At 42.4% G+C, this 23,949-nt stretch overlaps 1 protein-coding gene across 1 annotated transcript; it reads left to right on the top strand.

Moving 5' to 3' along the window:
* The first annotated feature begins 2,439 nt into the window (after positions 1–2,439).
* LOC122560660 (ankyrin repeat and SAM domain-containing protein 3-like) lies at positions 2,440–22,902 on the top strand. Its single transcript, XM_043711547.1, has 12 exons — positions 2,440–3,304; positions 6,149–6,319; positions 7,154–7,279; positions 7,991–8,109; positions 8,754–8,918; positions 9,345–9,469; positions 9,672–9,813; positions 10,832–11,004; positions 11,333–11,427; positions 21,002–21,088; positions 21,512–21,608; positions 21,946–22,902. The coding sequence occupies exons 1-11, from the start codon at positions 3,226–3,228 to the stop codon at positions 21,601–21,603; spliced, it is 1,374 nt and encodes a 457-aa protein (XP_043567482.1). The 5' UTR covers positions 2,440–3,225; the 3' UTR covers positions 21,604–21,608; positions 21,946–22,902.
* The last annotated feature ends 1,047 nt before the right edge of the window (positions 22,903–23,949 follow it).

Here is a 23,949-nt window from a genome sequence, read left to right as displayed (position 1 = left end):
CAGCACCCGGCCCATATCTCTCCAAACCCTTCTTACTTGTATACCAATCCAAATGCCTCTTAAATGTTGCAATTGTACCAGCCTCCACCACTTCCTCCGGCAGCTCATTCCATACACGTACCACTTTCTGCATGAAAAAGTTGCCCCTTAGGTCTCTTTTATATCTTTCCCCTCTCACCCTAAACCAATGCCCTTTAGTTCTGGACTCCCCAACCCCTTTAGGGCTAAAAGGATGAAAGGGTATTGGGAGAAAACAGTTACAGGTCAAATGATCAACCACGATCCTACTGAATGGTGGAGCTGGCTCAAAGGGCTGAATGGCCAACTCCGCTTATTTTCTACGTTTCTATATTTTTGTTGAGTAGGCAGTGCTTGATCACATCGTCACTGATACTTTCCATCACTTTACTGATAACTTAAAGTAGACTGACACAGTGGTAAATGACTGGATTAGATTTATCTTTCTTTTTTATAAACTGCAAATTAGATTCCCTACAGTATGGAAACAGGCCTTTCGGCCCAACAACTCCACACCGACCTTTCAAAGAGTAACCCACCCAGACTCATTTCCCTACCCTATATTTACCCCTGACTAATGCACCTAACACTATGGGCAATTTAGCATGGCCAACTTACCAGACATGCACATCTTAGGATTGTGGGAGGAAACGCATGCAGACAAGGGGAGAATGTGCAAATTCCATATAGACAGTGGCCCTCGGCGGGAATTGAACCCAGGTCCATGGGGCTGTGAGGCAGCAGTGCTCTAACCACTGAGCCACTGTGCCGCTCAGATTCTTGGGCAGTATTCTATATTGTCTCCTAGATGTGTTGTAGCAGTACTGCAGTTTGGCTAGGTGTGTGGCTGGTTATGAAACACAGGACTTGAGCATTACTGGCAGGATATTGTCAGGGATCATAGTTTCTTCATTGTCTTATACTTTCAGTCATTGCTTAACATCATATGGAGTGAACTGTACTAACTAACACTGCATTTGTAATGCTAGGTCTCTAAAAAAGTAACTGAGATGGCTCATCCATTTGGCGATTCTGGGTAAAGGTGGTTGTAAATGCTTCAGCCTTATCTTTTGTTCTGATATGCTGGGTTCTCCCAACATTGAGGATCGGGATAATTGCAAAGCGTCCAATTGTTTAATTGACCACCATCATTCATGGCTGGATGTGGCAGGATTACAGAACATCGATTTGGTTTGTTGGTTGTGAAATTGCTTAATGTTATCTGTCACCCACTGCTTCTGCTGTTTGGCAAACAAATAAAGGTACTGTTGCTATAGTGCTACTGGACCAAAAAGCTGCTCTTTCAATAGAGACAAACAACTGATGGTAGTTTAACCTGAGGGTCACCATGCCTCAAACAAGGAGAGACATTGAGGAATTGTGTCCTTCAGGGTGATCTTAGCTGGTACAGAAATCAAACCCAAGCTATTGGCATCACTCTGCATTGCAAACCAGCTATCTAGCCAAATGGGTTAACTGAGCAGTCCTGTGTTTTACATTCACTAGGTTGACATTAGGTACATGAGCTGTTGCCTCTGCAAGCTGTCCTTTACTCTATATTGAACCAGGGTTGATTCCTCGCTTTCATGGTCATGGTAGATTGAGGGATATGCTGGAGGTTGACATTACAGACTGTGGTTGATGCAGTTCTTTTGAAGATAACCTTTAGTGCCTCATGGATACCCACTTACTTGTTAGAGTTGCTAGATTCATTGTAAATCAATTTAAGTTAGCACAACAGGATGGAGAGTGTCCTCAGTGTGAAAATGGGACTTCAGTGTGGCAGGTATATCCTTCATGACCCAGCCAGTTCAGTCAGTAGTGATGCTGTATTGACGTCTCCACCTAGATTACATTTTGGTCCTTATCACCCTTGGTGCTTTTTCGAAGAAGAAGTACTGATTCATCACCTGAAGAAGGGCAGTAGATGGTACGAAGGTCCCTTGCCCCCAAGTTCGAACTGATGTCATGAGAATTCAAAGGGTCCAGAGTTGATATTGAAAACCCCCGGGGACAGTGATGGTCATGTCTGGGACTTTGGCTGTAATGTATGATTCGCTTAAGTCATGCTATTACTTGACCAGTTACCTCTCCCAATTCTGGCACAGGCTCCTGAGATATTTTTAAGGAGGACACTTTGCAGGGTCAATAGGACTAGTGGTGCCATTTCTAGTGCATAGGTTGGTGCAAAGTGGTCTGTCTAATTTTATTCCTTTTTGACTTTGCTGTGATGGTTTGAAAGGGCTAAATTTTTTTTAGTTCATTCATGAGATGTGGACATCACTGGCCAGACTAGTATTCATTACCCATCCCTAACTGCCCAGAGGGCATTTGAGTGTCAATCACATTGCTGTGGGTCTGAAGTCACATGTAGGCCAGGCATTGAACAGGGAAGGATGGCAGATTTCCTTTTCTAAAGGACATTAGTGAGCCAAATGGATTTCTTCTGACAAGTAGCAAATCAGACAATTATATGGTTATTATTAGATTCTTAATCCAGATTCTTAAAAAAAATTAAACTCAAATTGAATTGGTCTCTGGCTTAATAGTCTAGTGATAATATCACTAGGCCATCGTCTCCCTGATTTAGCTATTAATCAAATAAAAATAACACACTGCAGATGCTTGAAATCTGAAATAAAAACTGAAAATGCTGGAGACATAGTACCACAGAAGATTCACTGGACTTACAATGGAAATGTAAACTCCTTCTCTGTCTACAGTTGCTGACAGAAAATGTTGGAGAATCTGGCAAAACTGTTTTTATAACAAACAACCAAATTTCTGTTTGTCTGGCCTATATGTGATTTCGGACCACAACAACAGTAAACTTCCTTTCCTAAATACTTTCTCAAACCAGATGGGCCTTTATGCTAGGATAACTGATGGTGATCAGTATTGCCTGAAAATTTTCTCAGTGCATGGACCTCCAAGGTCTGTGTGTAGCACCGACTTCTGAAATCAGAACTTATTATGTTTACACACCAATTGGTATCAATTCATTTAATTTAAATTTCACCAACTACTGTTGTGGAATTTGAAACTGTGTCCAGAGCATTAGTCCGGGCCTTTGCATTACTAGGCCATCACCACTATGTTACCGTTCCAGTAACTCCAATAATGAAACATGTTTTTCTATCTTGAATACAGGATGTCCAGGTTGATGTGAAGGATAAAACTGGGGACACAGCTCGTTCTTTGGCACTAATGTATGGTTATATGAAGATTGCCAGTCTCATTGACCTGCATACAGCCCCAGTATCTAAATCAGTCCGGAGGGACACAGGTAGATGTGCTGCTGCTACGTGAGTTTGCGTTTTTTTTGTGTAAAATCTGGGTTTGTTTCCACACAAAGGTCAGCACGTTGCCCTCAGCAGCAAGCCTGATCCAGATAGGTAGGAAAGTAAACTGAAGAAGACATGAGGCTAGAAATGAGTATAGCTGAAAATGTGTTGCTGGAAAAGTGCAGCAGGTCAGGCAGCATCCAAGGAACAGGAGAATCGACGTTTCGGGCATAAGCCCTTCTTCAGGAATGAGGAAAGTGTGTCCGAAACTGGAGAAATCTTGAGTTCATCCCTTGTTGTTGGAGGGTTCCCAGGCAGAAGATGAGGCGCTCTTCCTCCAACCGTCGTGTTGTCATGGTCTGGCGATGGAGGGGTCCAAGGACCTGCATGTCCTTGGTGGAGTGGGAGAGGGAGTTAAAGTGTTGGGCTACGAGGTGGTTGGGTTGGTTGGTTCGGGTGTCCCAGAGGTGTTCTCTGAAACGTTCAGCAAGTAGGCGGCCTGTCTCCCCAATATAGAGGAGGCCACATCGGGTGCAGCGGATGCAATCGATGATGTGTGTGGAGGTGCAGGTGAATTTGTGCAATAGATGATGTGTGTGGAGGTGCAGGTGAATTTATAGAAACGAGTATAGAGAGTGTGTGCAAACATCTGGCATCTGGTCTGAAATGTAACAATATGACATTGCCCATTTCTGTAAGAAGAATATGTTACGACATGGGGGTAAACCCCTCTGCTAATTTAAACCCGACACACAGAGAAGCTCACCTCGCACCGTAATCCGATAAATTTCGAGAGGCAAAGAACTATCCCAGAGGTCACTATTTAAAATAAAAATTAACAAATTTATTCTTTAAATCCAACAGCGAATATTAAAATCAACAACTGTTTACAACTCCTTTCTCTTAAACCTATCTTTTACCTCCCACTCTACAATACTAGTCCAATAAAAAAATCCCGATTAAAATTTACAAAAAAGAAATCACGTTTCAAAACCCAGTCAGCTTTGTTGATTTTCCTTTGTAGATTTTCTTCTGTATATTTTCTCCAGGTCGATTTTGATATTCTGCTGCAGTAACTTCTTATGGACAGGTAACTTTCAGAGAGCTCTTCAGCTAGAATTCTATATTTATGGATGTCCTTGGCAGATCGTTTTTTAACTGTTCAAAATGTCCGGTTTTATACCCCAAAACATCTGATCATTTCATTGGTTTTAATACTAAATTCAAATTTGATTGGAGTTTGGTATCTTGGGGCATAATTTAAACTGATTGGCCAAATTTGAATTTGTTTTTATTTCATGACAACTCAGCTGCAACTATTTGTTTCGTCCAAGTGTTACATTTTTACTTTGTTCAGGACTCTCTGTGCTTTGTCAGTCCTTGCTAGCTTTTCAACTCTCTTAAAGGTGTAGTACACACCTATATCTTTATAACAATAACAAAGAAGCAGATTATCTAAATGGGAAGAAATTACAGAACTCTGAGATGCAGAGGAATCTGGGTGTCCTAGTGCATATAATACAGAAGGTTAGTATGCAAGTACAGCAAGTATTACGAAAACTAGCAGAATTATATTGCTTACTGAAAGGGGGAATTGAATACAAAAGTAGGGAAAGTATGCTTCAGTTATATAGCACACTGTGGGCTTTGCTTTAGTTTTTTCTATTCTCTCATGGTATGAGGTCATTGCCAGGACATTGTCCTAAAACCTTTGTATTAATTAACCCAAACCAGGACTTTCAGTTGCAACAACCCCCCACCCCCACCCCGCCACCCTATTCTCACAATTCCTTCTCCTTATGTTCTCATATTTATTGTCTTTTCAGAGACTCTGATGAACCAGATGGAGTTTTAGAACAATTGACAATGGTTAATAAAAACAGAAATTGCTGAGAAAACTCAGTGGATCTGGCAGCATCTGTGGAGGGAAAGCAGGGTTAACATTTCGGGTACAGTGACCCTCCTTCAGAACACAATGGTTTCCTGATTAGCATTAGATTAACTCTAGATTTATTAACTGAATTAAAATTTCTGGGATTTGAACTCATGTTCCCAGGACATTAGCCTAAGACTTTGGATTTCTAGGTCAGTGACAATAACAAACATCACCACCTTCCCCTTAAATGGTGAGTATGTGATTGATGTCCTTATTGAAGGAAGTATGTTTCAGAAGCAGTGCAGAGAAGGTTGACCAGTATAAAACCTGGAATGGTGTGCTTGTCCTGAGAAAAGGGTGGATGGAATAGGCTTCTATCTATTGGAACTTAGAAGAGCAGGAGTTGACTTGATTGAAACTTTTAAGGTCCTGAGGGTTCTTTATGGGATAGATATGGAAAGGATGTTTTATGAGAGAATCAATAATTGGGGGTCACTGTTTAAAAATAAGGGATCACCTGTATAAGATAGAGATGAGGAAGGACATGAGTCTTTGGAATTCTCTTCCTTGAAATCAGTGGAAGCAGAGTCTTCTTTGAATATTCTTAAGCAGATGTAGATAGACTCTTGTTGAGTAAGGGTTGAAAAGGTTATTGGGGATAAGTGGAGTGTAAAATGATCAAATTGGCTATAATCTTATTGAGTGGTGGAGCAGCCTTGTGGGGCAAGTGGCTTACTCCTGCTCCTAATTCATATTGTGTGTACTAGAATTTGAACATGTATATTTCAAGGTTGGTCAAGTAATGTCTACATATTTACTTTTGGCGACAAAAGAGAGTGGCACAGGGTGACAGAAAGCAATCCAGTCTTATCTTCTATCAGCCAATCACATGGGTTGCTTGGCAGCAAGGTAAGAAGTTGCTGAGCAGTGCGTGGAAGAACTGGCATAAAGCTGCTTTATCTCCCTACAGGAATAGACGAAGATTTCAGCTCCTCTGATGAATCCTGTTCATTCCAACCACATCACCCACACAGTCGTCATCCACATTCCCGAAGAAACAAGGGGCCCAGTATTCATGATGGACCACAAGCACTAGCCCACATCACAAGCCATCAAACCAGGGGATGGCCACAGCAGTATGGTATAAACAGTTTTATTATTTTTAGAAGGGGAGAGAACTATATTGTGAGATGGTTGGTTGTGGCGAATCTTTTGTTTAATGTTTCAACCAAACAATGTTGGAAGTGTTAGCTTAGATTTTATGCTGAAGTCTCTGGAATGAGACTGGAATTCATAACTTCCTGACTCTGAGATGAGAGAGAGTGCTATCCAGTAAACTATGACTGATCTTTGCTTGGGAGGTGCAGAGGGTAAGATTCCTTCTTAACATTGGGTGAGTTTGGGATTAGTAGATTGTACTTTAAAGCAGTAGTTCTTAAACAGGGGCCAGTAGAGCATTTTTATTGGGCCTTTGAAATAACATGAAAGCACCATGGTCACGTATAAGTGAATTGGCAATGGCTAGAGGCCTTTTTCTGTTCTTGTCCTGTGGTCCTGCACTCTCCTTGGGCAACAGTCCTCTCAGATTCCCATTCTTCCTGCTCTTTTGGTGCTTTTTTCATGCTCTTCTCCCCATATTGCTACCCCCTCTGGGTTTCTGTCAAGTAGAGAAGCAGTGGGAAGCAGGTGCAACCATCTCACTAATACTTATATATAAATACCTGCTTTCCTGAAAACATTAATACATTCTTTACATATGGCACTTATATATTCTGACTGTTGTATTTTAGTTTATGTGAACAGGGTCCATGATTACTAATCCATTGGAAAAGGAGTTAGTCAACCAACAAAGTTTGAGAACAACTATTGAGAGGAGAATCCTGTGTTACTCAATCCACAACAGGAAGTTTTATTTTTTTTCCTACCCCATTCTCACATTTCCTTCTCCTTGTTTTCATATTCGCTGTCTTTTCAGAATCTGTCCCACCACAAGGGTATGTCACATTCAAGAACAACCAGGATGAAGATGAAGAGGATATCCGGAATCGTGATGTCACCTCCCCAATTAATGAGCAGGACATAGAGAGCAACAGCAGTAGAGGTAGGTGCAACTGCTCCCTCTTACTGTTCACTGGTTTCTGAGGGCCTGGGCTACTTCCTGACAAATGGTTATGTGTGTGTGAACAAGCAGAAGCATAAATGTGTGGAAGAAATCATTAGCATGTGATCATAAGCACGTGTGTGATTTAGAGCATGATTGAGTTGAGTGAGTGTGTGAATGATTTGTTTGCATGTGTCAGTGAGTGTGCGCATGACTCTATACATGTGTGTGCAAATAACATAGGCATGTGCCTTTGTGAGATGCTGTTATACTTTTATACTTTCGTCTCTGCTTCCAAAGGCTGAACTGTGTGACCTAATGGAACAAGACTCTTAACAGCTCTAAAGGGAGCTTATGGTTACAAATCTTTGATTAAGATCTCTACTTGAACTATTAATCAGTTTTCTCCCTCTCTCTTAACCACACTGTCATCTGTGTATCAGTACTGGTTTTACTTTTGCTCTTGTCTGCAAAGTAAGTGACTTCATGGTTCAAAAAATGCTGAAAATTCTTAGTATGCCAGGCAGCATTTGCAGAGAGAAGCAAAGTTAACATTTCAGGTCTGTCACCTTTTGTCATCATAGACATTGACCTGAAAAGTTAATTATATCTCTCTTCTTTGATGCTTCCTGACCTGCTGATTATTTTCTGTTTTTTATTTCAGATTTTTAGGTTTTCTTAACAATGACTGACAGTCTTTTTCCTCTGTAGAGGAAAATCCTTTCTGTATCACTGATATTGTGACCACTCGCAAGAGCAGCGACAGCAGTGGTGAAGGGCTGGCAAAGCCATTGGGTGTTAGTCGTGAGGGATCCCTGGAGAGTAATGAGGTGAGAGAGGGTGCACAAAGATACTGTCTATTTATGAAGATTTCAGGTTATGTCCAATAAGTGAACATGCTTAAATCCTTTGACAGCCCTGAGTCATTTCCTTCTCAGCTAGGCTCCCAAAATGCGCATGCAAATCACTTATCCAGTGTGTAAGAGACTCTCATAACAGGAGAACAGCATTTGCATTTGGGGAACAGCACTGCCACAAAAGATAAACAGAGGGTATGGAGTAAGTGAGGCCAATACCAAGTGAGTGTGGAGCAAATAGATGGAAAATGGGGTGCTGCACAGGAGAATTTAGGGTTGAATAAGTTGTGAAGTGGAGCATTGGGACAAGTGAAGGTTACATTCATTGAGGAGTTTGGATTTACAAATAATCTCTCTGGTTTATGTATTTGAATAGGCTGCATGGAGTGCAGCTGAGGCAGCAACATAGTTAAGTGTACAGTTTTAAAGTGTTCTGTCACAAATAATTCTAAGTTTATCTTCTAGAGTTAGTAAAGGGCAGTGGGAGTTGGTGTTCAGGGTGCGGGGCATTGGAATCAGGCTTTTAGGATGTGGGCAGTGGGATCGGATTTCTGAATGGTATCTTGACAGCTGTGCTGCTTGTAATCTTTACAAATCAGACTTGTGTTTTTTTTAAGGATTCGGATCAGTCCAGTAAATCCTCTATCAGGAAACAGAGGATTCGCAGAGGTTATAGCCGGAGCACAGAGAGCACCCACTCAGGAGGCAGTGACATTTACACAATTCCCAGTTCACAGACACAGATTCCGAATAAGGTGGTGGTGGAATATCAAGGGCCGAAGGTACAGTTTGGTCCTTGCTGAAATTAACAGTTGGTGGTGATGGGCTTTCTTCGGTCCTTTTGTGAGGTCAAAACATCATATAGTGATGCAATGTGTCTTCTATGATTACCTAGTAAGTTAACATATAATCACACCTGTTTACAGGTGTTAAGAATGAGACACATATTTTGGGATCCTTCGAGCGTGTTCCGTAGTCACCAAGGTCCTCTGAACATCTCCCATGGCCACTAGAGTACTGTTATGGCAGTATTACTTAAAACAACCATCAACACAACGATACCTATGAGCGATCAAAACTCAGCCATTCCCTCCCTCATCACTGTGGAATGATTTCAAAAGGTTGGAAGTTTCTTCCCAATGTCTTCTCTTGTTGCACATTATCCCCTTCTTTTCCTGTGTTATTGTCAATGTTCCTTCTGGTTACAGGACTTGCCAGAGTTTCTAGAACAGATCGGTTGCTTGAAGTATCTGCACATCCTTGAGGAGCAGGACGTGGACTTGCGAATATTCTTGACTCTGACAGAAGCTGATCTGAAAGAAGTAGGCATTACGTGAGTAGGTGTCACATAAACAGGTAGAGCCAAGGTGTACAGCAAACTGAACTCATTGTATTGTAACTGGGTAGAGAGGGGAGCTAGGAGGGACTGGTGAGGTGACAACAGTTGAGGGGGGTTAAAGTAAGAGAGTGGGAGGTGGGTTGAAGTCAGTGACAAAGCTCCAGCACAGTGTAACTTATTGCTGGTGCCTTTGCAGGTTGTTTGGACCTAAGAGGAAGATGACAGCTGCGATTGCCCGCTGGCACAGTAACGCCCTGCCTCTGAGTAACACCTTAGAACAGGTCTATGCTGACCGTCTGGAGACAGAAATGCAGGAAATGGCCATTCAACTTCATAAGGTGCAATTTATTCCATGTGATGAAAGCAATTGAACTCTATCTGCAAGAATAATTAATTAGGCATTGATTTTCTGGGGTGAAAACAGCTTAAATTAGATAAAAAGCAAAATTCTGTCTACACTGTTCTTCTCAGGGCAGGTACCTTGCAGGTTAAATGCAAAATAAAACTTTGTTCCCACTAAATACAAATTAAAACTCTTCCCATCAAACATTTGCAGGGCAGGCATGACAGGTACAAGACTGGCTGGGTACAGAGTAAAATTCACTCTGCGCTGTTGCATCAGGGCAGGTACAGGATAGGTTTCTTACAGGGTAACATTTTGACTGTAATGTCTCATCAACTCTCCTGGACAGGCACAGAAAAGTTTGGGAATAGATTAAAGAATTTCTTCACAGTGTAGTCAAACACTCCCAGGCTAGGTATAGCAGGGATTAGATTTTTAAAACATCTTTCATAGCATGTGGGCATAGCTGGCAGGTACAGCATTTGTTACCCATCCCCAAAATGCTCTTAACTGAGTGGATAGCTAGACCATTTCAGAGAACAGTTAAGAATCAACAAGAGGGCATTCCAGGTAAGGATGACAGATATCCTTCCCTAAAGAACATTAGTGAATCAATGTTTCTTTTTGCAACAGTTGATGATAGTTGTCACAGTAGCCATTACTGAGACTAGATTTCAATTTCTGGTGAATGAATTTAAATTAAATACCATCATTTGCCACTATTTTCTGTATTATTAGTTCACTGACACTGGATCATCATCTCACCCCAAAAGATTGCAAAAGACAGTAAAGATCCCTCCACAATGCTCAGTATTGAGGAGTGTGTGCATATGAACACAGTGTACAGGGTAATTCTTAAAAAATGTTCACTAGCCAAACTCTGTTAGTGATGGGATGGACCATAAGACTGCTGACCTCCCTTGCTATTATTTTTAATATGTGAAGGCTTTAGCACTGGATAGCCTGATATATGTCTAATTTCAGCCTCTGAAGTATTGTGGTTCTTTCATCAGAAGTGTGAGGAAGTGGAATTGCTGAAGGGACGAGTGTCACAGGAACAGGAGCTGAGAGCTGTGGTTGAAGGATTTTTAATGGAGGATAAAATTGCCTGGAAACAACAACAGAAACAGATTGAAGATACACATAGAGTCTGTCGAGAATTAGCGATCATCCTTGAACAAATCAAGTGAGTCAGTAATATGAGTCATCAATAATATGGAATTCCTAATGGACTACATATGTAATGGACTGAATGTGTGATGGATTATGTGTATAATGGAGTGACTACCATGGACTGTGTGCGCAACAGTCTTGATTACAGCATTGTTGTGGACTGGAAAGACTGACCCTTAATGTTCTTGGACAACGAGAAGTTGGGGTGTATGAGCCAAAGTTGTTGATGTCTGGTGAATGTCTTGGTGTTGACTTATTTAGGCTGAGTTCCTTGTGTTGACCCTTGAATCATGATCATCTCAACTTGGGGAGCAGTTACTCACCACTTTATCCTTTGTCAGGGCTTGCCAGTGTGAACTATCGGCCCGATTTAAAGATGGAGTGGCACAGAGGAGGAAGGCAGACCTAAAGAAACAACCAAGCAGCGTAAAGGAAGGTTAGTAAAGAATCAGTTAGAGAGTGCATTTTTTGACCTCGATTACTACACTGGCAACCTTCATGGTAACTAATGTGCTACTGTACAGTCTTAGTGAACCAGACAAACTGAAGGTTCTGTCTTGGAGAACAGTGTCAAGGGTGCTGTCACCTTGTGTGAAAACACGTGGTAAGTGACAGCAGAATGTACCATAATAATTCAGACCCACCTGTATCCTCATATGACTGCACTGAGTAATAAACCTAGCTGATTACATCTTCCACTCCTTCCCCCTCCATCAATAACCATTGGTCAATTTAACAAGCCTGCATTCACCTGGATCTCTTGGAGATCTCTGAATGACTGATTTCTGCAACTTGTTATTGAAGGATCATAACAACTCCTGATCTTGTCCTTCAATCATTTAATTTTCCAAGTTTTAAAGGGTAGAAGCTAAGAAATTGAACTTAAGACAAAATATTCCTTCAGTAGACTTGAGTCATTTGAGTCTGATGGTGGTGAATTCATGCCCCATTAGAACTTAACTACAAATAGAGACTGAAACTACAATAAATACTGAGGGGAGTGCTGGATTGTTTTGAGGGGGAATGGGACTGTTGTTGAGGCGATGAGGGAACACTACTGTCAGAAAGGTAGTACTGAGGGAAATAGTACTTTCAGCAGGGCAGTACTGCTGGGAGGCTAGTGCTGAGGACAAGGGGCAGTGTTTTGGAAGTTCTACATGCAAGAGGGACAGTACTTAGAAAGTGTTAGTGTCCATTGGATAATCAAGATACATCTTGGCTATTCAGTATTCAGGTGGGATTGTACAGATCTACAGCACAGAAAAAGATCTGAGTTGATCAAAAACAGTGTCCAACTAACCTAATCCCATTTTCCAGCAATTGGCCCATTGTCTTGTATGCTGTTGCATTGCAAATGCACAGCTAAATACTCTTAAATGTTATGAGCGTTTCTGCCTGTACTACCCTTGCAGGCAGTGAGTTCCAGATTGTAAAAGCTTTTCCTCTAAACTTCTGTCCCTTACCTTGAATCTACCCCTCCAGGTCATTGATCCTTCCATCAAGGGAAAGTATTTTCTTCCTGTCTACCCTTTCTGTGTTCCTCATAAATTTATACACGTCAATCATGTCCCTCTCGTTTTTGGTCTCAGCGTGCTGTATTTTTGTTTCCTGGTATTTCTGCTGTTCCTGAATTCTAAACAAATGAAATCTGTAATGTATTCGCTGGATCCTAATCTACGCTATGCAATACGTGAAGCAGATGTAATGGTATGTAGAATAGAAATGCGTTCAGATTATCACGTTGCTGCCTGTTGTAACAATAATTGCATGAGGTTTAAAAGCCTGGGCTTTTATCATTTGTCATTCCTTAGCATGTTTCTATAATGAGAAAAATCCAAGATGTATTAAAGTTATTCCTTCATTTAAATTCATTCATTTTGCATTCATTTACAGTATCCAACTGTATTTAGCACTTTTGTAATCTTATTTTTCTTCACTTTGACTATGATTATGTGATTAGGAAGGGTTTGGAAGGATGTGGGCCGGGTGCTGGCAGGTGGGACTAGATTGGATTAGAATATCTGGTCGAGTTGGACCGATGGGTCTGTTTCTGTGCTGTACGTCTCTACGACTCTATGACTCTCAATCTCTTCTGCTCTAAGGAAAACAATCCCAGTCTGTCCAATCTCTCTTCATAACTGATCCTCTTCAGTAACTGTGATGGGGCACTCTCTAATCAGGGGCACAGACAGGCATTTCAGTGGCCACGAGCAAGACTCTAGATGGTGTATTGCCTCCCTGGTGCCAATGCCAATGATGTTTTTAAGTATTTGCAGCAAATTTTCAAAAGGAAGTGTGAGCAGTCAGAGGCCATTGTAGACATCAGTACCATGACTTAGGTAGAAAAAGTGATGAGTTGCATGATACTGGAGTATCGTGACTGTTACAGAAACATGGCTGAGGGAGGGATAGGTCTAGTAGCTTAAAATTCTGGGGTACAAATGGAAGGATAGAAGGGAAGGCAAGAGAGGATGGGGAATGATGTTTTTGATTAGGGAAAACATCATGATAGTACTCAGGATATTTCTGTGGGATCATCAGTGAGGCTATATGAATGGAACTAAGAAATAAAAAGGGTGTGATTACTTCGGTGGAAATATGCTATAGGTCCCATAATAATCAATGGGAAATTGAGCAGCATATATATAGGGCGATCGCAGATAGCTGTGAGAATAATAGAGTTGTAATAATAGGGGATTTTAACTTTCCCAACATAGACTGGGACTGCCATAGTGTTAAGGGCTTGGATGGGGGAAATTTGTTATGTGAGTTCAGGCAAAATTTCTCAATCAATATGTACAGAAGGGGCAAAACTCAACCTCCTCTTGGGAAATAAGGCAGAGCAAGTGACTGAGGTGTTAGTGGAGAAACACTTTGGGACCAGTGATCATAACATTATTAGTTTTAAAATAGTATGGAAAAGGATAGGTCTGGTCCACAAGTTAAAGTTCTAAATTGGGGAAAGGCCAGTCTTGAAAGTATTAGACAAGAATTTTCAAAAGTTAATTGGGGGAGGCTGTTTGGAGTTAAGGGACATCTGGCAAATGTAATGCTTTCAAAAGTGAGATAACATGGGTTCAGGGCCAGCATGTTTCTGTTACTGTGAAGGGCAAGGCTGGAAGGAGTAAGGAACACTGGATGACTAGAGATAGTGAGACACTGGTCAAGAAAAAGAAGGAGGCATATGTCAGGTATAGGCAGCTGGGATCAAGTGAATACCTTGAATATAGAGGATGTCGGAAATCACTTATGAAGGATCTGGAAGGCAAAAAGAGGACATGAGCTAGCTTTGGCACATAGAGTAAAGGAGAATCCAAAGAAATTCTACAAGTATGTTAAGGGCAAAAGAGTAACTATGGAGACAATAGGGCCCCTTAAAGATCAATCAGGCCATCCATATTTTGGAACCACAGGAAATGGTTGACATCCTAAACGAATACTGGCGGAGATATTTGGATCATCAACAGCATGGCTCAGTTGCGGAAGACTGGAGGATACTTAATATTGTGTCATTATTTAAGATAGGCTGTAAGGAAAATCCAGGGAACTACAGAGTGGTGAGCCTGACGTCACTGGTGGGTAAGTTATTGGAGGGGATTCTGAGAGACATTATCTACGTACATTTAGAAAGGCAAGGACTGATTAGGGATAGTTAGCATGGTTTTGTGTGTTGGAAATCATGTTTCAAAAATTGGATTGAGTTTTTTTGAAGAAGTGACCAAGAAGATAAATGAAGGTAAAGCAGTAGATATTGCCTGTATGGATTTTAGCAAGGCCTTCGACATGGTACTGCATAATAGACTGGTTGGTAAGGTTAGATCACATGGGATCCAGGGAGAGCTAGCCAATTAGATAGAAAATTGGCTTTACAGTAGGAGACAGAGGTGGTGGTAGAGGGATTTTGTTCAGCCTGGAGGCCTGTGACCAGCGGTGTGCTGCAAGGATCAGTGCTGGGTCCATTGTTGTTCATTATTTATTTAAACATTTGGATGAGAGTATAGGAGGCATGGTTAGTAAGTTTGTAGATGGTATTGGTGGTATAATGGACAGTGAAGAGTACAATGGGATCTTGGTCAAATGAGTCAGGGGACTGAAGAATGGCAGATGGAGTTTAATACAGATAAATGTGAGGTGTGGCATTTTGGAAGATAAACCAAAGCAGGACTTAAACAGTTAATTGTAGGGCCCTGGGGAAGTGTTGTTGAACAGAGACACCGAGGCATGCAGGTGCATAGTTCCTTGAAAATGGTGTCACAGGTAGTCAGGCTGGTGAAGAAGGCATTTGGCATACTTACCTGCATCGGTCAGAGCTTTGAGTACTCGAACTGGGATGTTGTGTTACAGCTGTGCAAGAAATTGCTAAGTCCAGATTTGGAGTACTGCATATAATTCTGGTCACCATGCTATAGGAAGGATATTATTAAACTAGGAAGGAGCATAGAATAGAATCCCTATGGTGTGGAAACTGGCCCTTTGGCCCAACAATTCCACACCGACCCTCCGAAGAGTAACCTACCCAGACCCATTCCCCTACACTATTACTCTACATTTGCCCCTGACAAATGCACCTAACCTACACATTCCTGAATACTATGGGCAATTTAGCATGGCCAATTCACCTAAGCTGGTAAAAACAATGACTGCAGATGCTGGAAACCAGATTCTGGATTCGTGGTGCTGGAAAAGCACAGCAGTTCAGGCAGCATCACCTAACCTGCACATCTTTGGATTATGGGAGGAAACCAGACCACCCAAAGGAAACCCACGCAGAACTGGTGGCCTGAAATGCATCTACTTTAATGGAAGGAGTATAGTGTGTAAGGCAAATTACCTTAGGGCTTTGACTAGTGCTTGGGAGTATGACGTTATTGCAATCACAGAGACTTGGTTGAAGGAAGGGCATGATGATTGGCAACTAAATGTTCCAGGATATCGATGCTTCAGACAGGACAGGGAGAGAAGTAAAAGGGGGGGTGTGGAGTTGCATTGCTGGTCAGGGATGATATCACGGCTGTGCTAAAGGAGGACACTATGGAGGTCTTGTGAAGTGAGGCATTATGGGTGGAGCTGAGAAATAAGAAGGGTGCAGTTACATTGTTAGGGCTGTATTACAGGCCTCCCAACAGTGAACGTGAGGTAGAAGAACAATTGGTAAACAGATTATGGAAAAATGTAGAGGCAATAGGGTAGTGGTGATGGGAGATTTTAATTTTCCCAACATTGACTGGGATACGCTTAGCGTCAGAGGTCTGGATGGGGTAGAATTTGTAAGAAGAGGCCAGGAGAGTTTTCTAGAGCAGTATGTCAATAGTCCGACGAGGGAAGGGGCCATATTGGACCTGGTACTGGGGAACGAGCCAGGACAGGTGGTAGAATTGCAGTTGGGGATTTCTTTGGGAACAGTGACCACAATTCTGTAAGTTTTAGAATACTCGTAGATATAAAAAAAAGAGAGTGGTCCGAAGGGAAGAGTACTAAACTTGGCCAAGGCCAATTATATCAAAATTAGGCAGGAGCTCAAAAATGTGGATTGGACACCGCTATTTGAAGGGAAGTTCACATTTGAGATGTGGGAGGCTTTCAAAGATAAGTTAAAGATAGTGCAGGATAGGCAAAGGATAGGAAGGGCAAGATTTGTGAACTGTGGATGACAGGAGAAATTGTATGACTAGCCAAGAGGAAAAGGGAAGCTAAGAACAGAACGGGCCCTGGAGGATTATCGGAAGAGTTGGACAAGTCTTAAACGTGGAATCGTGGGCTAAAAGGGGTCATGAAATAGCTTTAGCAAGCAGAATTAAGGAGAATCCCAAAGCATTTTATTCTTATATAAGACGCAAGTGGGTAACTAGAGAAAGGATTGATCCACTAAAGAATAATGAAGGAGCGCTGTGTGTCGAACCTGAGAGAAAGGGTGAGATTTTGAATGATTACTTTGCATCAGTGTTCAATGAGGAGAGGAACATGATGATTCTTGAGATTAGAGATAGAAGTTTGATTAGTTTGGATCACGATGGAATAAGTAGGGAAGATGTGTTGAGTAGGCTAGAGGTTATTAAGGTGGACAATTCCCCAGGACCAGATGGGATCTATCCCAGGTAGCTGAGGGAGGCGAGAGAGGAAATAGCTGGGGCCCTGACAGATATCTTTGTGGCATCCTTAAATACAGGTGAAGTGCTGGAGGACTGGAAGGTTGCTCATGTTGTCCCCCTGTACAAGAAGGGTACTAGGGATATTCCGGGTAACTACAGACCAGTGAGCATGACATCGGTGGTGGGGAAGTTGCTGGAGAGGGTTCTGAGGGATAGGATCTATTTATATTTGGAAAAGAATGGGCTTATCAGTGATAGGCAGCATGGTTTTGTGCGGGGGAGATTGTGCCTTACCAACTTAATAGAGTTCTTTGAGGAAGTGACCAAGTTGATAAATGAAGGAAGGGCTGTTGATGTCATACATGGACTTTAGTAAGGCGTTTGATAAGGTTCCCTAAGGTAGACTAATGGGGAAAGTGAAGTCACATGGTGTGCAGGGTGTTCTCGCTAGGTGGATAAAGAACTGGTTGAGCAACAGGAGACAGACAGTAGTGGTTGAAGGGAGTTTCTTGAAATGGAGAAAGGTGACCAGTGGTGTTCCACAGGGGTCAGTGTTGGGGGTCACTGTTGTTTGGAAGAGGGCACTGTTGGTATGATCAGCAAGTTTGCAGGTGACACGAAGATTGGTGGAGTAGTAGAAAGCATAAGGGACTGTCAGAGAATACAGGAGGATATAGATAGACTAGAGAGTTGGGTGGAAAAGTGGCAGATGGTTTTCAATCCAGACAAATGTGAGGTGATGCATTTAGGCAAGACTAATTCTAGAGTGAATTATACAATGAACGGAAGAGCCTTGGGAAAAGTTGACGGGCAGAGAGATATTGGAGTGCAGGTCCATTGTACCCTGAAAGTTGCTGCACACATGGATAGAGTGGTCAAGAAGGGATATAGTATGCTTGCCTTCATTGGACGGGGTATTGAGTATAAGAGCTGGCAAGTCATGTTAAAATTGTACAAGACATTGGTTCGGCTGCATTTAGAATACTGTGTACAGTTCTGGTCGCCACATTACCAAAAGGATGTGGACGCTTTGGAGAGGGTGCAGAGAAGGTTTACGAGGATGTTGCCTTGGAAGGTGCTAGCTATGAAGAGAGGTTGAGTAGGATAGGTTTATTTTCATTAGAAAAAAGGAGATTGAGGGGTGACCTGATTGAGGTTTACAAAATCATGAAGGGTATAAACAGGGTAGATAGAGACAAGCTTTTTCCCAGGGTGAAGGATTCAATAACAACAGGTCACGCTTTCAAGGTGAGAGGTGGAAAATTTAAGGGGGATACACGTGGCAAGTACTTCACACAGAGGGTGATGGGCATTTGGAATGTGTTGCCAGCAGAGGTGGTAGAGGCAGGCATGGTAGATTTATTTAAGATATGTCTGGACAGATGCATGAGTAGGTGGGGAGCAGAGGGATAGAGATGCTTAGGAATTGACCGACAGGTATAGACAGTACATTTGGATCAGTTCAGGCTTGGAGGGCCGAATGGCTGTTCCTGGGCTGTAAATTTTCTTTGTTCTTTGTTCTTTGTTCTTTGTTCTTTGTTCAATGTGCGAACTCTACAGACAGTTGTCCGAGGCTGGAATTGAGCCTGTGTCCCTGGCGCTGTGAGGCAGCAGTGCTAACCACTGAGCCACTGTGCCTTCAAAGGTACAGCAAAGTGCAGGCCCTTCAGCCCTCGATGTTGTGTCAACCTTTTATTTTACTCTAAGATCAAACTAAGCTATCCAAGAGTCACTTAAATGTCCTTTAATGTATCTGACTCTACTATCACCGTTCGCATTCCATGCACCCACCATGCTTTGTGTAAAGAACTGATCTCTGACATCTCCCCTAAACCCTCCTCCAGTTACCTTAAAATGATGCACCCTTGTGATAGCCATTTCTACCCTGGGAAAAAGTCTCTGACTATTCACTCTATCTATGCCTTTTATCATCTTGTACACCTCTTCTTCGCTCCAATGAGAAAAGCCCGAGCTCCCTCAACCTTGCTTCATAAGACATGCCCTCCAGTCCAGACAGCATCCTGGAAAATCTCCTCTGCACCTTCTCTCAAGCTTCCACATCCTTCCTATAATGAGGCAACCAGAACCAGGGCTCTATAGAACTATAAGATAACCTCCCGGCTCTTAAACTCAATCTCCTTGCTATTGAAAGCCAAGACAACATACGCCTTCTTAATATTCCTATCAGCTTGGGTGGCAACTTTGAGGGATTTATGGACCTGGATCCCAAGATCTCTCCATTCCTCCACACTGCCAAGAATCCTGCCTTTGACTTGTATTCTGTATTAAAATTTGACCTTCCAAAGTGAATCACTTCACACTTTTCCAGGTTGAACTCCCATCTGCTACTTACCAGCCCAGTACTGCATCCGATCAATATCCAGTTGCAACCTCCACACCATCCAACTTTTTTCAAGCAGGTGAAAAAAAATTAACAGGAATATTACTGAGACTGGGAGTTTTGCGTTATTAGGCTGAGACTTTTTTCTCTGGAATTTGGGGGCTGAGGGGTGACTTTATTTGAGATTTATAAAGTCATGAGGAGCACAGATAGGGTGAATAGCCAATGTATTTTCCCCAGGGTAGGGGACTCCAAAACTAGAGGACATAAGTTTAAGTTGAGAAAGGAAGGATTTAAAAGGGACCTGAGGGGCAACATTTTCACACAGGGGCTGGTGCATAGATGAAATGAGTTGACAAAGAAGTGGTTGTGGCAGGTACAATTACAGTGTTTAAAAGACATTTGGACAGGTACATGCATAGGAAAGGTATGGGCCGAATGCAAGTAAATGGGATTAGCTCAGTTTAGGTAACCTGATTGGCATTAACGAGTTGGATGAAGGGACTGTTTCTGTGCTATGTGATTCTATGACTGACAATCACGTCCCTCCATAATGTGGACTCCAGAATTGCGTGTAATACCTTAGCTGTAGCCCAACCAACAGTTTCTGTAACCTCCCTGCTCTTTAACTCTATGCCTCCTTAACCACTTATACCCCAGTTCTGACACCTTTTGGGACCGGCGTACATGCACACCAGAGTCCAACTGATTATCAGTGCTTCCCAGGATTCTACTGTTCATCTTGTATCCCCTTGCCTTGTTTGTCCGGGTGAAGTGCATGTCTCACACAATCAGAATAAAATTTCATTTGCCACTGATCAACTTGTAACATAAAGCTATCCTTCTCACGTTTTTGCCATTCCACCAGTTTTTGTGTCCTCTGCGAATCAATCCTCCTACATTCAAGTTTAAATCATTTATATAAACCACAAACGGCAAGGGCCCAAACACTGACCCATGTGCGACCCCACAGCGCACAGACCTCCAATCGGAAAACTCCCCTGAACTATCACCCTCTGCTTTCTGCCATGCAGCCAATTATAGATTCAATTTCCTTGGAACTCATGGGTTCTTAATTTCCCTATCAGTTTCCATGCGGGACCTTGTCTAAAGCTTTACACAAGTCCAAGTAGACCATATCAATGCATTGCCCTCAACACCTAGTTACCTCTTCGCAAAAGTGACCAACTCCTGAACAAAACCATGCTGTCTGTTCTTGATTAATTCCTGCCTCTCAATACAGATTAATTTTGTCCCTCAGAATTGCTTCCAATAGTTTCTAAATCACCAAGTTTGGACTGACTGGTCTGTACTTTACTGGTTTATCCCTTGATCCCTTTTTGAGTAGCAGTACCATATTGGTGTCCTCCAGTCCTACAGCGACCCTCCTGTGACCAAAGAGACTATAAAATTTTTGCAAGCCTGCTATTTTCTCCCTTACCTCACTCATCAACTTGGAATACATTTCATCTAGCCGTGGAGATTTATCTACTTTTAAGCCTGCCAGTTGGTCACTACTGAATTCTAAAACCTGCCTAAAGCTGCTGATATTGCTAACCTTGGTTCTTTTCTTTTCCCAGAAGGCCTTGCTAATTGGAAATCTGTTCTAGGATCTCTGAATATATCGGAATTGAGTGCTACTCTTAAAGACTGTACAGGAGAAATGGGTGAGCCAAGTTATGAGTAAATCTGCAGCTTAGTCTATTGAAGTTTTGTTTTACACAAACTACTGGCTGTCTGTCGATATGTAGAAGAGCACTGAATCTCCTTCACTGTCAGAGAATAGTAATTGCCTATCAAGAGATATGAAACGCAGACACCGAATTCCTGTCACCAACCTCTCCAGCTTTACTCCGTGTTGAAGTTGTCTACTTGTTCGTTTCCTCAGGTGTGTGGTCAGAACAGTGCAGTCCATGACTCCACTACATCTAAAGTGAAATATGTCAACCATCCAAAAGGCATGTTCTAATTCACTAGTTTCATCTCATATTGTGAGCTGGACTCTAACTGGGATTGAATCCCTCTCTATCTAGACTGAGAGTGACCCTGAATGTGTTTTAGCTATATTTACATAGAGTTTCTGTTTCTAGGCAAAACTATACAAATAGTTGAACAGAATCTGGAAAACCTGATAAATTCAGACAAAGGAAGCCTGGAGTGGAGACAGAATGCTGATATATGACACGGGTAGGTGAAGCGCACATGGAGATATCTATCTCAGCACTAGCATTGTTTACTGTGTACCATATTATCCACTATGTAGACCTGTCCTCTTTCTGACTCTGCTCTGACAGTATTTGAGGCTTTGTTCTCTTTCTGGCAATCCATATTCATGCAGTAACCCCCACTGCACCAACTTTAGATTTTCTCAGAGATGATGGGCTGTGTGAATGAACAAAGATGTAGGTGACTGTGAACACATTCTGTCTGGTGATAAATTTTGTTTAAGCTGCACCTTTTTTTAAAAAATGTTCTTTACTGATTTAATTGTTAATTTTGTTTTTGGTTTTTCTTTCTTCCTTAGACTCAACACTGTTAAATGTCTAAAGGATTCATGGAATCCAGTATTAGCTAACTGGACGGAGGGTGAAAGTGCCACCCGAAGAAAAGCAGCCTTTCTCTGTTAGTTTCTAGGCCTCAGGCCTCTACAAGACCCAGGCTGACTCGGGGATGAAGAGTAGGAAAGACAAACAGCTCAGCCCTGTACAGGCCCTAGTGAAGTGCAGAACCTGAGCAGTTATTTTGATGCACTGGTGTGAGAAGGAGATGTTTGAGCTCAGCACTGAGCAACCCATCACCATTCTGATGAGATGTGCCTCTCTGGTTGACTGGACTCTGGAGGTGATGCTTGTTTGCCCATTATGTCACTCTTCGGTGACTCATCTCAATATTATTTCCTGTCAACATCTGTCCAGCTGAAGGAAGTGCATTCTGATCCTCTGAAAACTGATTACTCCAGCGTTAGGGCAGCCAGGTTAGACGCAGATCCTTTCTTCACAGTCTCAATGTAACTGGAAATATGTTAGTCAAAAGTTGCAGTGGTGACATGGAATTGTATATGAGGGAGTATATGCTGAAAAGTGAAACTATTTGGCCAGCGGTGATCAACGACATGAAACCAACGTTTACGTGTCCATAGGGGAATTAGAAGGCTATAACTGAACATTCAGCAGAAACCAATATTTGAATGTGAACAGTGACCATATGAAGATCAGGTCCTGGGCTAATGAACTGTGAGAAAGTGAGGACTGAAGAAGGGCTAATGCCCGAAACGTCGATTCTCCTGCTCCTTGGATGCTGCCTGACCTGCTGCGCTTTTCCAACAACACATTTTTCAGCTAATGAACTGTGACCTGTTATAGAGCTCAGGCCCTTGGCTGATGAACTGTTACCTCATAAAGAGCAGGATATTGTTTGATGAGTGTGTGTCCTGTACTGTATAGAAAACACTTGTCCAAAGAATAAACCAGAGTCTATGTGACACCTGAGGCATGACATGAATATAATCACAGAATGCTGGTGTGTATCCAAAAGCTGTATTAACTGGAACATGCTTGCGTCACTACTTTCTCCTGACATTCATTTGAAGCTTTTGTTTCATATGGAAATATATTGAGTTACTTCAATTTGAACTTGGTTAAAGAGAATGAGTTTTTGTGATTCATACCTTTGTGTATAAAAGTGATTCAGTAGAATCATAGAAATTTGCAGCACAGAATGAGATCCATTATTTTTCTGAGAGAACAATCCAATGTAATTCCATTATCCAGGTCGAGAGAAAGTGACAACTGCAGATGCTGGAGGTCAGAGTCGAAAAGTGTGGCGCTGGAAAAGCACAGCAGGTCAGGCAGCGTCCAAGAAGCAAAAGATTGACATGTCGGGCATAAACCCTTTATCAAGAATGTGAAGCAGGGAGGGGGCAGAGTGATAAATAGGAGGGGAGTGTGGGGCTGGGGGGCAGGTCGTTAGGAAAGCAACAGGTAGATGCAGGTGGGGCGTGATGATGATAGGTTGGAGTGAACAGGTGGGAAGGAAGATGGACAGGGAGGACAGTTCAAGAGGGCAGTGCCAAGTTGGAGGATTGGATCTGGGATGATTTGGGGGAATGGGAGATGAGGAAACTGGTGAAATCAATGGTGATGCCTTGAGGCTGGAGAGTCCCAAAATGGAAAATGAGGCATTCTTCCTCCAGGCGTCAGGTGGCTAGGATTTGGTGTTGGAGGAGGCCCAGGACTTGCATGTCCTTGGCGGAGTGGGAGGGTGTGTTGAAGTGGTCAGCCACAGGGCAGTGGGGTTGTTTGGTGTGTGTGTCCCAGAGATTTTCTCTGAAACGTTCCACAAGTCGGCATCCTGTCTCCCCAGTGTAAAGTAGACCACATCGTGAGCAGCAGACATCGCAGATGAGGTGTTTGGATGTGCAGAAAGATCTCCCCTGGATATGGAAGGATCCTTTGGGGCCTTGGATGGAGGTGAGGGGGGAGGTGTGGATGCAGGTTTTACACCTGTTTTGGCAGCAATCCAGGCCTTA

This window comes from Chiloscyllium plagiosum, chromosome 21 (assembly GCF_004010195.1).
Source record: "Chiloscyllium plagiosum isolate BGI_BamShark_2017 chromosome 21, ASM401019v2, whole genome shotgun sequence".
In the NCBI taxonomy this organism is placed as follows: domain Eukaryota; kingdom Metazoa; phylum Chordata; class Chondrichthyes; order Orectolobiformes; family Hemiscylliidae; genus Chiloscyllium; species Chiloscyllium plagiosum.
Note: the sequence above shows the minus strand (reverse complement) of the source record. Positions and strands in the feature narration are given on the sequence as shown.

Excerpts from the sequence above, each read along its gene's own strand:
- LOC122560660 (XM_043711547.1), top strand. The coding sequence starts at position 3,226 with ATGTATGGTTATATGAAGATTGCCAGTCTCATTGACCTGCATACAGCC. Across the intron at positions 6,320-7,153 it reads GGGATGGCCACAGCAGTATG|AATCTGTCCCACCACAAGGG; the intron begins GTATAAACAGTT and ends CTGTCTTTTCAG. Across the intron at positions 9,470-9,671 it reads CTGAAAGAAGTAGGCATTAC|GTTGTTTGGACCTAAGAGGA; the intron begins GTGAGTAGGTGT and ends GTGCCTTTGCAG.